Source organism: Rhipicephalus microplus, chromosome 10 (assembly GCF_043290135.1).
Source record: "Rhipicephalus microplus isolate Deutch F79 chromosome 10, USDA_Rmic, whole genome shotgun sequence".
In the NCBI taxonomy this organism is placed as follows: domain Eukaryota; kingdom Metazoa; phylum Arthropoda; class Arachnida; order Ixodida; family Ixodidae; genus Rhipicephalus; species Rhipicephalus microplus.
Window position 1 is genome coordinate 29,228,672 of NC_134709.1, and position 14,419 is coordinate 29,243,090.

Consider the following 14,419-nt stretch of genomic DNA (forward strand, 5'->3'; position numbering starts at 1 on the left):
CCGGACGCCTGACATAGCCTGACTAACAAATGCATTCGCATTTAAAAAACGTTGCACTTTGGATTACACGCTAGCAGAGCTTTGTGGCTATCCTTCAAAACGGGGTGCGGGAACCGAGAATGCATCCGTTTTCGATCGCACCCTCGCTATCGGTAGGCACTTTCGAGTCTTGCTCGCACGTGCAGTCTCTCGAGGAAGACGCCGTTTAGAAGGTGGTGTAACGGAAAACACTGCAATTCAAGTTACGCCATCGAAGTGTTCCTTTCGGAAGCATCTCCGCAAGCACCGCTTCGTGGCGATCCCCCAAAACGGAGAGCGGGAACCGAGAATGCATCCATTGTCGATTACAGCCTCGCTAACGGCGGGAAGTTCGACCGTGCAGTATTTCGAGGAAGACGCTGTTTCGGGGGTGGTGCAACGAAAAACGCTGCACTTGAAGTTAAGCGCTCGAAGTGTAGCAGATTTGTTTCATGGCACCATGCGCACTTTCTAAAGCTGTTTTTTCACGCCGCAGAATCTGCTCAGGAGCAAGTGGCTGTGAGCGTAGATACCCGAAAGAAAGTGAGTGTGCGTCACACGATCCTTTTAGATGTATTGGGGGAGGGGGCGTGTGTGCGCGATTGCTCAAGTAATCGGTGTACCTTTACGTGTGGTTAAATGATCGAATGTACCGATACAACACGTCCTAGATAACGATACCACGCAGTGGGGTGTATACGCTTCCGGTATACGACAAGAACAAACGGCGAAGATCGTAGATAACGGGGCCTATATAAACTCAACGGTTTTGCCTAGACACCATAAACGTTTTTTTTTGCCTCTCTGCAAACAGACATGTCCCCGAAACATCCGCCCGTCGAAGTACGCGACCACGCCGAAGAAGCGAACCTACAAGCTACGACGACGAACGCGGATAGCAAGACGGTGTGGCATTACCCTGCGGCAAAGTGTGCAGACGAGGTCCGAGTCTTCATTTATGTGCCGCTCACTAAAGCGAGGGCTACCATCGCTTTCGACGAGAGCCGCGTGAGCGGGACCATGCGGCGACATTTGCGCCGCTGCAAGGGCCGACGGTGCACGGCCGAAGACTCGACCGACGTCTACGCGAAAGCCTTGCCCTACTTCGAAGAGCGCACGAAGCGGCTCGTCGCGCTCGAATTCAGCGGCACCAACCAGTGCACCAACACGAGGGCCGTCGCGGACGTCATGAATTTCATCAACACCACCGAAGACCTGTGGCTCGCGGACATCGCATCGACGGCGGAACTCTCGTACCTTCTGGTCAGGCTGGACAATAACGCGGCGGACTACTTCGCCACGCTCAACTACCTGGTGGCGTTGCTGCAATGTAGTACTCCGAACTTCGTCAACGCGTACCTCACGAATGCAGTCACGCCTACGCACGCCGTGGACCACTTTGCGTCGCCCTTCCACGACGAGCTTCGTTACGAGCACGTGTGGTGGTTTCAGCGCCTGTTGCGTCCCAGTGACGTGTGGTATCACACCATGTCCTTGGTGCGAGACCACTACGAGCGTCGAGACAAAAGCTATCGCATCGTCCTTCACGCGCCGGCCGTGTGCAGCTGCGAGTGATGGACGACACCGATTTTTTTTTGTTTGATTAAAACGTTTCATTGTCGTTGTGTGTGTGTGTGTGTGTCGTTGGCTATCGGCAGCACTGGTCGGTCATGTACAGCGGTGTTCACTGTAAGGATGAACGCGGCTTAGCGCGGACGCGCATCAAAGCGACGCATGCGCACACGGACATACGGGAGATGCTTCACGTCGTCCTGCCATTCCGTGGTACGCCAGCGTCGGTTTTGCTTGCCTCGAGTACAGTAAAAGCAGCACGATCGTGCACATGAGCATGTGTCCCTTGGATGCGCGGCCGCGCCGGCTACACTGGTGCTTCGCAGAGCGCTGCCACGCCGAGCAGTGTTCACTCGAGCAGCATTGTATATATTACACTCCGGTTCCGATCGATTGTATGAGTGATAGCGACGACAACGCAGAAATAGCTGTGATAGTAGAACAAGTCGTGCGCTCGCGATCGAAAAGCAACAATATCGCACCGGAGTGATTCGAAAACATTGCCAGAATTGGGAACGCTAGGAAACTTCCATGTCCTTTTTCGAAAACGATCGAGCAAACAGACGTAGAGCGTTACCCTATTGGCAGCGACAGTATATACGCTCTTTCGAGAGCCCACGGACCTTGGGTAGCGGGAACTGAAATCCAATCCGAAACGACCCAAATCTACTATCCGCTGATGTGCGTAGAACTCGAGCATTACGAAGACTACGACCCGGCCTCGCTTCCCAACAGGTTTCTACACGACTTTAGAGAAACGCAAGAGAAAATTTGGCTACCCGACCAGCGTTACCGAAACGAGATCAAGGCGCGTCTATCGTGAGTGCGCGCATATGGAGCGGAGTATACCCGTTCCACTGCGGCGGGAAACTGCTGTCGTATTACTTGTCGCACTCTAAACGGTGTGTCACGCAGGTGAGAGACCTGCAGTTTGCCGGAGTCAGCCCTAACGCGTTCGCGGACGCTATCGAAGCGAGCACGCCGTATGGGCGAGAGGCGAACGTGCACGAGGGTCGTCGGGTCGTTCCACTGCTGGAGAGCGTCTGGCAGGCGTTCGCCGACATCGACGACCTGCTCGTCTGGACAGGCTGGTACGTTCTGGACGCGCTGGCTCCTTTCGTCGATACTTTGGCCGCCAAGCTGAAAAGGTAAGCGCCACGTAGTGGTGTATCATTATGATCATCATCAGCCTCGCTACGCCCACTGGAGACCAGAGGCCTGTCTCATGCTTCGCCAATTGATTCTGTTCTCTGAATGTGGCGCCTTCGTTATTCGCGAACACTTCGTAACCACTTCAGCCCCTTGTTGTGTCTTGCAGTTTCAGTTTCAGTGTTTAGGTTGGCAACACTGTGTCCCTGTGCGTGTATACATTAGTGAAACGTCTATAGTAAAACGGCAGTATGTATGCAGCCGCTACCCAGAGTGTGTCGGTCACATTACTCCTTCACTACACCCCCCGCCTAACTCTCTGCCTCCCGTTGCCACGTTCCTCTTAGTATTGGTTCGTAACCCTTAAAGGGGAACAACAACAACAACAACAACAACAACAACAACAACAACAACAACAACAACAGCAACAACAACAACAACAACAACAACAACAATGTATTAATAATATGTAATAATATTAATAGTTGGGGTTGAACGTCTCAAAACCACCATTTGATTATGAAAAACGCCGTAAAGGAGGACTCCAGAAATTTCGACCACCTGGTGTCCTTTAACGTGAACCTAAATCCTAAGCACACGGGCCTCAAGCACTTTCAGCTCCATCGAAAATGCGGCCGCCGCGGCTGGGATTCGATCTCGATTGATTGATTGATATGTGGGGTTTAACGCCCCAAAACCACCGTATGATTATGAGACACGTCGTAGTGGAGGGCTCCGGAAATTTCGACCACCTGGGGTTCTTTAACGTGCACCGAAATCTGAGCACACGAGCCTACAACATTTCCGCCTCCATTGAAAATGCAATGGATTCAATCTCGCTACCTGTGGGAACGTGCCGGTGCGTCAGCAGCAGGGTGCCTAAGCCACCAGACCACACTATTTCAGTGCGTTCAGGAAACACGGCCGATGGGCATAGTTGAGACACCTGCGAACACGTGAGGCAAACAAGCACGCGTTCTGAAGCTTGCAGTTTTTTTCGGTTGGCCAGAAAGCGCTTACTCTTCTCTCTTCGAATCATGTAAAATACCGTACTGTGACAGATACACAATGTCTACGCTATTGATTATTGTGAGCATCGTTAGCTACATAGTTACCGTGGCCACCATGGGATGCCACCACCTGCCCGAGCGCTCGCTCACGATCACTAGGACACACCACAGCGCTTCTTCGGTGGTCTGGTGTGTTCTTCTCGTACTTCAGAATCAGAAGACTATCCCACTTGCGAATGCGATGTCGACTCCCAGCATAAGGTTAAGTAGCACACCTTTTTTACATGGAAAATATGGGCGAGAATGCGACGACGCTTGCTACACTCGCTACTATAATTTAGTTGCGAGTGTTGTGTTCCTCTTGTCCCTGTTGTCCATGTGAAAGAAGTGTGCTACTTAACCTTGCGGTATTCGACCATTCCAGCGACAACAGGTGGCGCAGCGGTGCGTCGAAATGGCGGACGAGAGTGTGATGTCGCGAGCGTGCAAGTCAGCGTCGCAGAGCGTGAAAACGCGTTCATTAGTTCATGACTACTGAGAGACCGAACTGCGTCGCAGTTTTATCACCGTGTGAAAGCTTCGGAGCACGGGTGCATAGCGCCACCTGCGTCACTGGAAAGAGCGAGTAATAGTCAACACCTTCCCCTATCGTGGCTGACGTTAGAATGCTGCCTGAAGTGGAAGGACTGCTCGAGGGCAAGGCTGTATCCCGTACTTCGAGATACGGAATGCAACACGGTAGTGGTACGAGAAATGCTTGTCTCGGAAGAAACGTATACGAGTACTACAAGCCCCGTTTTTCCGCTCTATAAATAGAACAGTGTACTACATGCCGGAGGCAATAGTTTATATTGACACGCCGTTCTTTACGCGGTATCGTGAGAGATAAATGCAAATTTATTCTCGTGTGCCTTGGCGTATTTGCTCTGCGTTCGATATTTTGCACAAAAAATGATAACTACGCAGAAATGTGCCAGTGCGCGATTAAAAACAATATACCCGTGGAACATATGTCCGTTTTTTTTGCGTGGATTGGCTCGGATTGCTACACCGTCATTGCAAGAACATTGCTTAATTTTGATTTTTTAGCGTGAGAAAAGACAGGGCAAAAGGTGTTAGACTACAAGGCAGAGCTTGTTTTGTAGCTCCTCTCTCTTTGTACCAACATTTCTTGTGCTGTGAAAATGAACGTGTAATGAATTAGCCTGCCTCACGATGTTTGCACAGTTGACGTTTTCGTTCCTTTCTTTAATTTGTCGATTTATTGATAATTTTGCAGCGATGACAAGTTGTCCTTCGGCACGTCATGTGTGACTATGGTGTCGCATGTCATGGCTCCAGCATTGGCCGCACTCATTCGGCTGTCGCATGTCACGGACAAGGCACGTGACCATATTACCAGCATGACTGACGTCATCGCCGCTTGTCTCAAGGGAAAGTGCGTATCCTGTAATTCCGAATCACACGTGATCAATAACTCGCAAGTGAGCTTCCGTCTCAACCTATAAATCCAGTGAAACTTATTTTTTCTACAGATGCCATTTGTTTGACTACAAAACCAAGACGCGCTGCTACCTTGGCTGTCTGATTCTCTGTCTTTAAAGATTCGTAAAGTGAAATAAAGAAGGCATAGTTGGTTCCTACGTTTAGGAATAAGTTATGACTCAAAAGTAAAACGTGCCCTTATGGAAGTAGTTGAACGTTTACTGTACATTGATATACAAGAGAGCTGGCACAATGTCTATTGGTGTTTGGCAGCTTCATCACCGTTTAAAAGTTCACAGTGGCATGCGTTTTGTTGCTCCGGCTTTCAGCGCAGAGTTACCAACCAGTGAGCCATTGCGTACATCCCCCTGGTGCTTCAAGACACACCGATGCACATGGCTCCGTCTTTTGCTCTAACGAGATGGTGCTGCCACCTTTGCAGCGAGCGTTTGAGGAGTTTGAAAGATGCAAAGCTGCTTTATACCTTCTTCTCGTGAATCTATTTTCAAACGGGAACTGCTTGCCACACGCACAAAAAATGCAACACATGAAGTCAGTTTCTGTGATAAGCTTGTTTCTTTTCTCGGTGCTGCGGTTTTTTTTTTTTTGCGACCGTAAAATGAATGAGCCTCCGTTCAGCACACTGAAAAAAAAAAATTGGAGCAGCAGAGAAAACTCGTACACCTAGGTTCAACGGCGCGTATTTCAAGTACTGCGGGAAAACTTTGTGAGCAAATCGATGAAAAAACGTGCCACCACTCGATTCTTAAAAAAAAAAAAAAATCACAGCATATCCACGGAGTGCATAGTGATCAGTGGGGCGAAGCGCCCGTCAGCCTGTCTATGCTTCCGTCCGTCCGCGAGACCATCTGTGCGTTCATCCATTCATTCGTCCGTCTGTCCATGCGTCCGTCCGTCCATGCGTTCAAGAAAACGTCACTGACCGGGCGCATATTTCGGGTTAAGACCACCATCCAAACACTATGTCGGGCTAGAGAGAAACAAAACGCGCGTCTTTACAGCAGGGCCAGGCAGCCGAGCTTTGGAGAGCTATTATTAATATAAAGGTATCTTTCGAGCGACGCCGAGGTTCGGTCTAACTAAGGCATCCACCTCGCGGTGTGTTAAGGCGTTTACAGTTTCAGATTTCCTACATATAGCTCGCACTCGACGCCATGTTCGCATATCCATAAATTACCGGTCGACCAACATGGTTGCCTTTATGAAGTATATGCAGCATATTCACATCGCCTTTTACCTGCTCCTACATGATAATGATATGGCCAGACTTTTATTGATCTCTGTCTATCAATAACTAAATAATTCGTGAGATATAATGACATTAGCAAGTGAAGTCACGAACCTTGCTTGTGCGAAGAGGTTCATCTACATGGCGGTTTCACTGACGTCAGTGCAAGCGATGTATTGGTGAGGCGCCAAAACGGACAGGCGCGTCGCAGTGACGCGTTACAAGAGGTGATCGCGGAGGTCACATTCGTGGTGCATTACTTCAGTTTACCGCTCCCAGATGGCGACAGCTCCCCGCCGACCAAGAGCATTCTGAGCGAAAGCATTTAGATATGGGAGGCGCGTGTGTGACCCTGGCGCAGTGGATAGCATGTCCCGCACCTGTGTTGGCGGTCCTATCGGTCGTAAATTCACTTCCGGTTCGTGGAGCTCTTTGAAGTTTTTCTTTGCTATCTCATCATGTGCATTTTGTCGACGTCATTTCAGTGACGGCGGTACTCACTCAACTCTTGGTGAATTATGGCATAAAACATATCCGTGTTAATAAACCAGTTTGAACAGATAACTTTTTTCACAGCTGTATTGTCATTATTTCGGTATCATAGGTTAATTATTATTATTTTGAATTTTTATGTCAGTATGCCCTTTCTATAGGAGGTACTACACCGGGGGTTGTGCAACATCGGCAAAGAAAAGTAAGCAAGACATTCCAGGAAAAACGGAAAATAAAAGCAGGAAAGAAAACAAAACATTGAAAGCAGTCGCGATATATTGAGAGAAACGAACAAAACAAACAAACAAACAAACAAGAAATGAAGGTTCAAAAAATGTTAAGGCATCGCCCTCATTTTCACATGTAGCAACATAAGCGTTACGCTACTAACTACGCGAATTGGGTACTGCTTGCCGCATGGAGGAATGAAAAGGGTTGGAAAAGCATTGCACAATGCAAAGGAAAGAAAGGGCCCACACTAAGGTTCGCTTGTCCCAGTATCCCGGAGGAGAAAGAGATCCCTAATTTTTCCTATCTAATCCATGTCTCACGTCTTCAAGAACGACCTGGATATCACCGTTCGCGACGCCTCCGCGCCTTCTCGTGGGCTTCCCTCCGTACGCGGAAAGCGTCGCGCGACTGGACGCCTTTTACGCCGGTTTCCCGGCGTCTAGTCAGCCGAGCCCGAACTTCTTCGCCGACTGGCTCGCGGCGGCCGACGAGCGTGCGAGGCGCCTGAGTCCCGACCAGGAGCACGTGGACGTGTTTCGAATGGACGTCGACGTGGCCGTGGACGGCACGGTCGTGGTGCCCGCGTCGCTGTTCGCGATCCCGTTCTTCGCGTCCGGAGGACCGCCGGCGCTCAACGTGGGCGGGCTGGGACACTTGATTGCGAGGAGGCTCGCTGAGAGGTAATGACGTCCATAATTATATTCATAAGAGAGAGAGAGAGAGATAAATAGAGAGGAAAGGCAGGGAGGTTAACCAAGCTTGGCTCGGTTGGCTACCCTACACTTGGGGTGGGGGAAAAGGAGAATAATAGAACGGAAAGAGATAGAAAAGAAGAGAGGTAAGAAAGAGAAGCATGAATAGTCAGCTCGAGACTACATAGCACGGTCTCGCACAGTTCTTTCACAAGCGGTCGTGAAGTCTGGTGGTCCTTAAAAAGTACAAGAGGGCTTTCGTGGCTTTGCGCGTATGGGAAGCCGTCGGCCAAGGTCCCAGGATCTTCTCTTCTGTAAGCGGCCGTGAATCCAGCTGACAGAGCTTGGCTTCCATAATACTTCGTTCAGTCTGGTATGCTGGGCAATGACATAGAATGTGCTCAAGCGTTTCCTCGCAGGCGCAGATGTTGCATGCCGAAGTGCTCGCCATTCCAAGGAGACGAGAGTACGAATTCGTAAATGCCACGCCCAAATATTCATAAGAAATCACAGTTTTGCTCTAGGGCGAAGCAATGAATGCTATAGCAACAACTTGTACTGCGAAACGAAGTAAGGCTAGCAACTTGCTCTGTTAGCGACTAAAGTAAGTTTTGCGATTTCCCGTATAACTCAACAAAACGCAGTTCTATGAAATGCGGTTGCTTTATGGTCCAAAGTACTTTCAATGTGCAAGTTCTCTGATCGGGAAGTAAGCGCTTAAGGCAAAGCAAGCTTGATGCCTGTCGAGATGGCACGTGCGCGCCAGTGACCACGCCATTCAAGCAACTCAGCCCCTCCCCCTTCCCCGTCGCCTCACCTGGCGTTCCTTTATGATCCTTACGAAATACGGTTGGGGAGTTTTATCTAGGTTTGATGAGCAATAGACGGCAGGCCCTGTACTCGAGGTGATGTCGCATGCGCCCTCTAGTGTTATTGTATATGCTATCTTTAGGTAGCAGAGTTGCGCCACTGTTTTCCGGGCGCCGCTCGCTCCGCCTACAGGAGTTAAGCGTTCCTATTCGCCGAGCGCCATCACGTGGTCATAGGTGGTTCATTTGCACTACGGAGAAGCCAACGCTACGCTGATTCCGGGCAGATCAAGCGGGGTTGACAACGGCTGTTGTCATTCTCGCCGCGCTTCTTCGGTTATGTATACCCATGCTGCCTGTTGGTCACGAGAAATGCGGCAGCAAATGCATTAAACTTGAGCTATTTAAACTAGAACCATTTGAATCGGCAAGGTGTTATTGCGTGAATCGAATGCAGCTTTGAAACCTTCAGCGAAAAAAAAAATGGACACGACAGGGTTGTTGAACGACGGTTCACATCAATTGTCGTGAGCCGCTATTGTAATACGATCGTACTACGAGCTGCGCGCTTAACGCGGGCGTCACACGGCCACTCTCGATCGCTATCCAGCTCGATTCAGTTCAAGACTACAAAGCTTTAGCTGATTAACTCACACAGTTAACGAATGAGCCCAACACGATGAAAATATTCCATCCCTGGCTCGATAGCGATGAAGAGTAAAAAATAAGTGTATATATGTCAATGGGAAAAACAGTGCAAAGGAAGCCGAAGCTAATGTGTGGCCTACTATAAATGTACATATGTATACCACTGGTTCAGTGAGCTGACGCACGTTTTTTTTCTCATTATTACTTGCCAAAAATGTAAACATAATATCAAGGCTTCCAGGCATGACCAGAGCAACTGAGTTTGTTTCGTATCTTCATAAAAATAGAAAGAAAAGAAAGCAAAATAAAAATAAAGCAACGCTATAAGCGCGAGCGCTGCTCCTACGTGGGTGGTGAGTGGCTTTCCCGCAAGACTTTTGAACCCAAGATGGCGTACCTTGGCGCAACTCTGCTACCTGAAGGTAGCATATACAGTAACTCTAGCGCCCTCCTTGCGACAGCGACGGCTAGCTGGATTATTTATTCACCGTTTTAACCGCGCTCGTCGCCAGCGCTAGCGAGCTCTTGCTCGCGGGTAGAACATACGATGCGTGACGTGATGTTATCAATTCGAACTTCACACGGAAAATGGCGGCAACGGCAAAAGCTCCTCGAAAGTGTATGCGAGCAGGATTTCCTTAAAAGGGTAAGCGTAGCAGTGGCTCGTTTTACGAGGTGCGTAGGTTCGGAAGAAAACGGCAAGTGGTGCTGTACTCGTCACGAGGTTCATATTGTGAACATGCACATTCAACCGTGAATTGTTTCTTTTTGAGTGTTCCTTCATGCTCTTTCAATAGTGTACCTCTTTTTCAAAGAAATATGATTTATTGCTTGAGCGATTACTTCTTGGTAATCCAGGTACCTGGTTCCTCAGTCCACCCTGCCCACCGAATGTGAACTTGGGTCTGGGGGTAGCCTAGAAGGCGGTGTGCTGGAGAGCCTGCTTGCCTACTCCTGCATAGGTGGCGCTTTGGCAGCGCTCAATGGCACCCGCGAGCAGCGTCTACCTCAGTACTCCACACTCACGCCGGAGACAATCATGTACACTGTCGGGTGTTTGAAGGTGCGTGTGTACCCTGGTGAACCTTCTGTAACACTTACAGGGGCACGGAAGTTGTTAAACCAGAAGCATGCGTAGCATAGGCGTGTGCAGAAGGAGGGCTGGGTGGGGAAAAGGGCGCCTCCTTTTATCACCAAAGAGGTGTCGTCAAGTCTGCTGCATACGTCCATTATTCAGTCAAACCTATCCCGCGATTGTTTAGAGAGGCACGCAAGTTGTTTGCCGATAACGGTGACTTAAAGCCCTTGATGCTGCATTCCAAGAACAGTTTACTTTATATGTTAAGCCAGGAACCAATGACAGGCCATTGCGAAAAGCATGTCATCATGACATTTTCATTTTTTTTTCATCCTCTGTGAACCATGTTGTCTTTAGAACTCGACCTCCCTCTCTCCCACCATAGAGTTTCCTCTAAATACATTAGACGAAACTCTGGCGCTAGTGTCCATGGCGGCTGCAAGGCATGGCGTTCAGCGAGCATGGGAATGATGGTTAGCACATTGATTTGTCTATTTGTCGTACTTTCAGCCCTTTTTGGCTTCGCGTGTCTTCGGGCTCTTTTTTTCAGAAGACCACAAGAAGTCAAAGTTTATTCGTTATGCTTCACGACCTTAACCTGTTACGCTCACAAAATCAAATCGGGTCACGAAGTGGACAACTGTTTGTTCTCTTGTTCCAAACAAAATCAGAACACTGCAATAAACAAAGCCCTTTGTGCGTTCGAAGTGCGCAAGCATGAAGACTAAGCAGCTATGTTTACTGGTCACAATTCCCACGGTCGCTGAATGATCGCAGCGCTAGAGTCCCCCTCTAGTTGTGTTTAGGGAACTCTATGCCTCCCACCGCTGAAGGGACACCCTGCGCATATGCCTATGATGCGTAGGATTCTTAGTTATAGAGAAAGTTTAGATATGATCCCGCAGACTCCCCCCCCCCCCCCCCTCGCCCGTCCGTTACTCGAGTCAGCAAGGAAAGGAAACTGCGCGATGCGTGCAATTATGAACATAGAGTGATGACCTGCTTCTGACAACGGCCACTGTCAGGCCTCCAGCTTTCTGGAGGTGAAGGTAAGAAGCTCGCGGACTGGAACATCAGCAGTATTCGACTTGCAGTATCATTATAAATCTACGCGATTTTAGGCTTTAAACAACGTAACAATGACGGGACACGTCTGACTTAAAGAAGGTATGTGGCAGGCCTAGCGCCGCCCTTCTATGAATTGTGTGGGTACCCCCCCCCTTTTTCCACCTGCCCCCTTAGCGCCCGCCTATGTCTGAAATACCAACATAGAAACACCAAATCAGTTTTTACTAATTATTTGTTTTTTTTTCAAAACATAGTCTTCAATTTCACCATGACAGAAGTTATTTGAAAAATAAAACAATGTTAGTTTCGTTTTTTTAACTTGGCTTCGAAACATTGGCGAGTGTCAGTCAGTGAGGTCATCATTGCTCGCCGCCACTGGTGCCCGCAACAATTATTACAAGAAATAAAAAAAACTTGGTAAATAAAAAAAGACCAAGGACACAGTCTCATTCGAACCTGAGTCCACGGCTTGCCTGCTCAGTAGTCTGCCACACAGCCAAAACCGGTGCTCGGAACTCGCTTCCAAACTGCCCTTAGGCATGCTTTTTGTCGGGAAAAGAATCACGCTAATATGAGTAATACAGCGTTTTCATATATCAAAGGAACCACCAGACATAAAGAGTAACAGTGCAAATTGCATAACGAGTGGGTCCTGCAGTGATCCAAGCCATTGCAGAAGCTTGTTCCTGTTCAAGGAAGATTTAAAAAAATGCTGGAGTGGAAATGACTGCCCAGGAGTGAAGCCATTCCATTGGCAAGATGGCGGCTGTGGCGGCCATCTTACAAGGGGCATGATAAGTCACCGTTCAGTGAATAAAAACGAAGCGTTTCCGTCGCACGCCCAACAAGCCTAATGTGGGAACTTTTTCTGGTCACATAGTGCTCCAAGTGCGTCTTACAGTTACTAGTTTTTCTTTGTGAGCCTCAAATTGGAGGCAATGTTCCTTGAAGATCCAGTCATATATACTCGTTTCTGTCTGTTATTTCCTCGGGAACAACTATTTTTTAACATAAATTTAACGTAGCATTTACATAACATATCAAAGCCACTTGATCTTTAAGTGGGCGTCATCAGAAAAGAGCATGTTTCCGCCATCTTGGCAGTGGCAAAAGATGGCTTCACTTCTGCTGGCAAGGCAGTGCTAGAGCTTCCACTCCAGCAATTTTTCTTGAATCCTCCTTGTTCTTGTTCACGTATTAACTGTGACGCATACCCACTTCATAATGTTTCATAGTCGTCAGCCAGTGCATAAAAATATTGCGCAATGTTTCTAACAAGTTTGTAGCGGATACCGCGCTTCTCCATGAAGGATAGCATAGTTGTTGCCAGCCTAGTACACAAAAAATTGATTCATTATGGTGCAGTGGGTACCGAGCAAGTGTGCTAGTAGCGGTTACCTAAAGAGTGTTTAAAAAAGGCTCTAAAAGGCCACTCTTCGAGCTTTCGCTGTGACAGGGCGGCGCTTTCGGCGCAGGCCCGGTGTTTTTTTCTCTGAAAACCGCAAGTTTTTCGGTGATCACCTCATGGCCCCTCTAAGACCGCTTACCTCTTTACACTTGATTGCACTTCTTGATTACTTCTGATTTACACTTTTCTTGAACTCGCTGACGCGTTATTTAGTATAAACATTGTTGTATATCTGAATCGTTTGTTTGTCTACTAGATTGCGAGGTGTGCCAGTTGAAGCATTTGTTCGACGTCATACAACTTTTCTGCGCGTGCATATTTTTGGCTTTTGTTGCGTTAAATTTCGTTACATAAAAATTCAGTTGTTAAACAGCACCCGCGTTGTGTCCTTTTCTTTATAGAGTTTCCTAAAGTTAACAAAAGGGAACTCTGACGTTGCGATCATTCAGCGACCACGGGAATGATGGGGTATAGTACACTGATTTGCCTAGTCTTCGTATACTTGCGGGGGGGGGGGCGAATCGTACTTGTGGCTTCGTTTATTGATGTGTTTCGCTGTTGTTTCGATGAAAAGAACAAACATTTAGCTTCGTTACCCAATTTGAAATGGTAATTAAACCTAGATGATTATGGTGGTCAAGCGCAAGCACTGAACATTTGGAGATTTTCGTTTCGTGAGACAACACCTCCAAGCCACACGATCACACACGGAGCCAGAAGTACGAAGATTAGACAAATCCGTGTACCATGCACTCATGATTCCCATGCTCGCTGAAGCGCCGTGCGTTGCAGCTTCCATAGATACTAGCGCCGCAGTTTCCTCTAGTGCATATTTATGAAACCCTATCCTTTTCTTCGCGCTCCGGCTTGTTCGTGGTCATTGTTTGCTTCCTGTCAGGAATTACGCGTCCACTGCTTCTGCCTAAGTAATGGTTAATAATCTCTAGTGCTGGTTCTTAATTACTATAGCACTGACCAATGCAAACTGATGTTCGGTATAGTGTTTCCTGGCTGACCACGATACTTAATGCTCCACAGGACTGCGTACCCCAACTTGGCGGACAGGGCCGCTGCATGGCGTCATCACAGCGTCTTAGGGCGTTCGAGGATGCCTTTGCGTGCGATTCGAAGGGGCAAAAGGGTGCCACCTGCACGTTTGGATAACTTATCACATGACTACGTTGCTTTACCAATGCAAAATAAATGTACTAACTGAATGGTTATTTCCTCGTTTTCACTTTCCTTCCTACACTGTAAGCGAAAACTATCCGAGTTTGGCGTTTTTGCGGCTCATGACCTCTGAAAACTCTGTCGCGTTTGAAATTACTACCTCGTGTAGGAGTAAAAGATGGTACATGACATAGTTTTACCACCACCTCTCAGGCAAGTAGTTAAAGGATGTCAAAATCCAGTTTTACAACGTATACGGAGTTTTCTATCACGTGACTTTTAACCTGCGTTTCACAGTTTATTACCACGTGACAGCAAGGTTTAGCTGCTTCGGTGGCTT

The 14,419-nt window shown here is 48.2% G+C and overlaps 1 protein-coding gene across 1 annotated transcript; it reads left to right on the forward strand.

The window, feature by feature from the left end:
- Positions 1-834: 834 nt before the first annotated feature.
- Positions 835-14,126, forward strand: LOC142774903 (uncharacterized). Its single transcript, XM_075876047.1, has 6 exons — positions 835-1,575; positions 2,506-2,738; positions 5,029-5,187; positions 7,536-7,886; positions 10,214-10,418; positions 13,948-14,126. The coding sequence occupies exons 1-6, from the start codon at positions 835-837 to the stop codon at positions 14,071-14,073; spliced, it is 1,815 nt and encodes a 604-aa protein (XP_075732162.1). The 3' UTR covers positions 14,074-14,126.
- Positions 14,127-14,419: the final 293 nt, after the last annotated feature.

Excerpts from the sequence above, each read along its gene's own strand:
- LOC142774903 (XM_075876047.1), top strand. The coding sequence starts at position 835 with ATGTCCCCGAAACATCCGCCCGTCGAAGTACGCGACCACGCCGAAGAA. Across the intron at positions 1,576-2,505 it reads TCGTCCTTCACGCGCCGGCC|GTGAGAGACCTGCAGTTTGC; the intron begins GTGTGCAGCTGC and ends TGTGTCACGCAG. Across the intron at positions 2,739-5,028 it reads TTGGCCGCCAAGCTGAAAAG|CGATGACAAGTTGTCCTTCG; the intron begins GTAAGCGCCACG and ends ATAATTTTGCAG.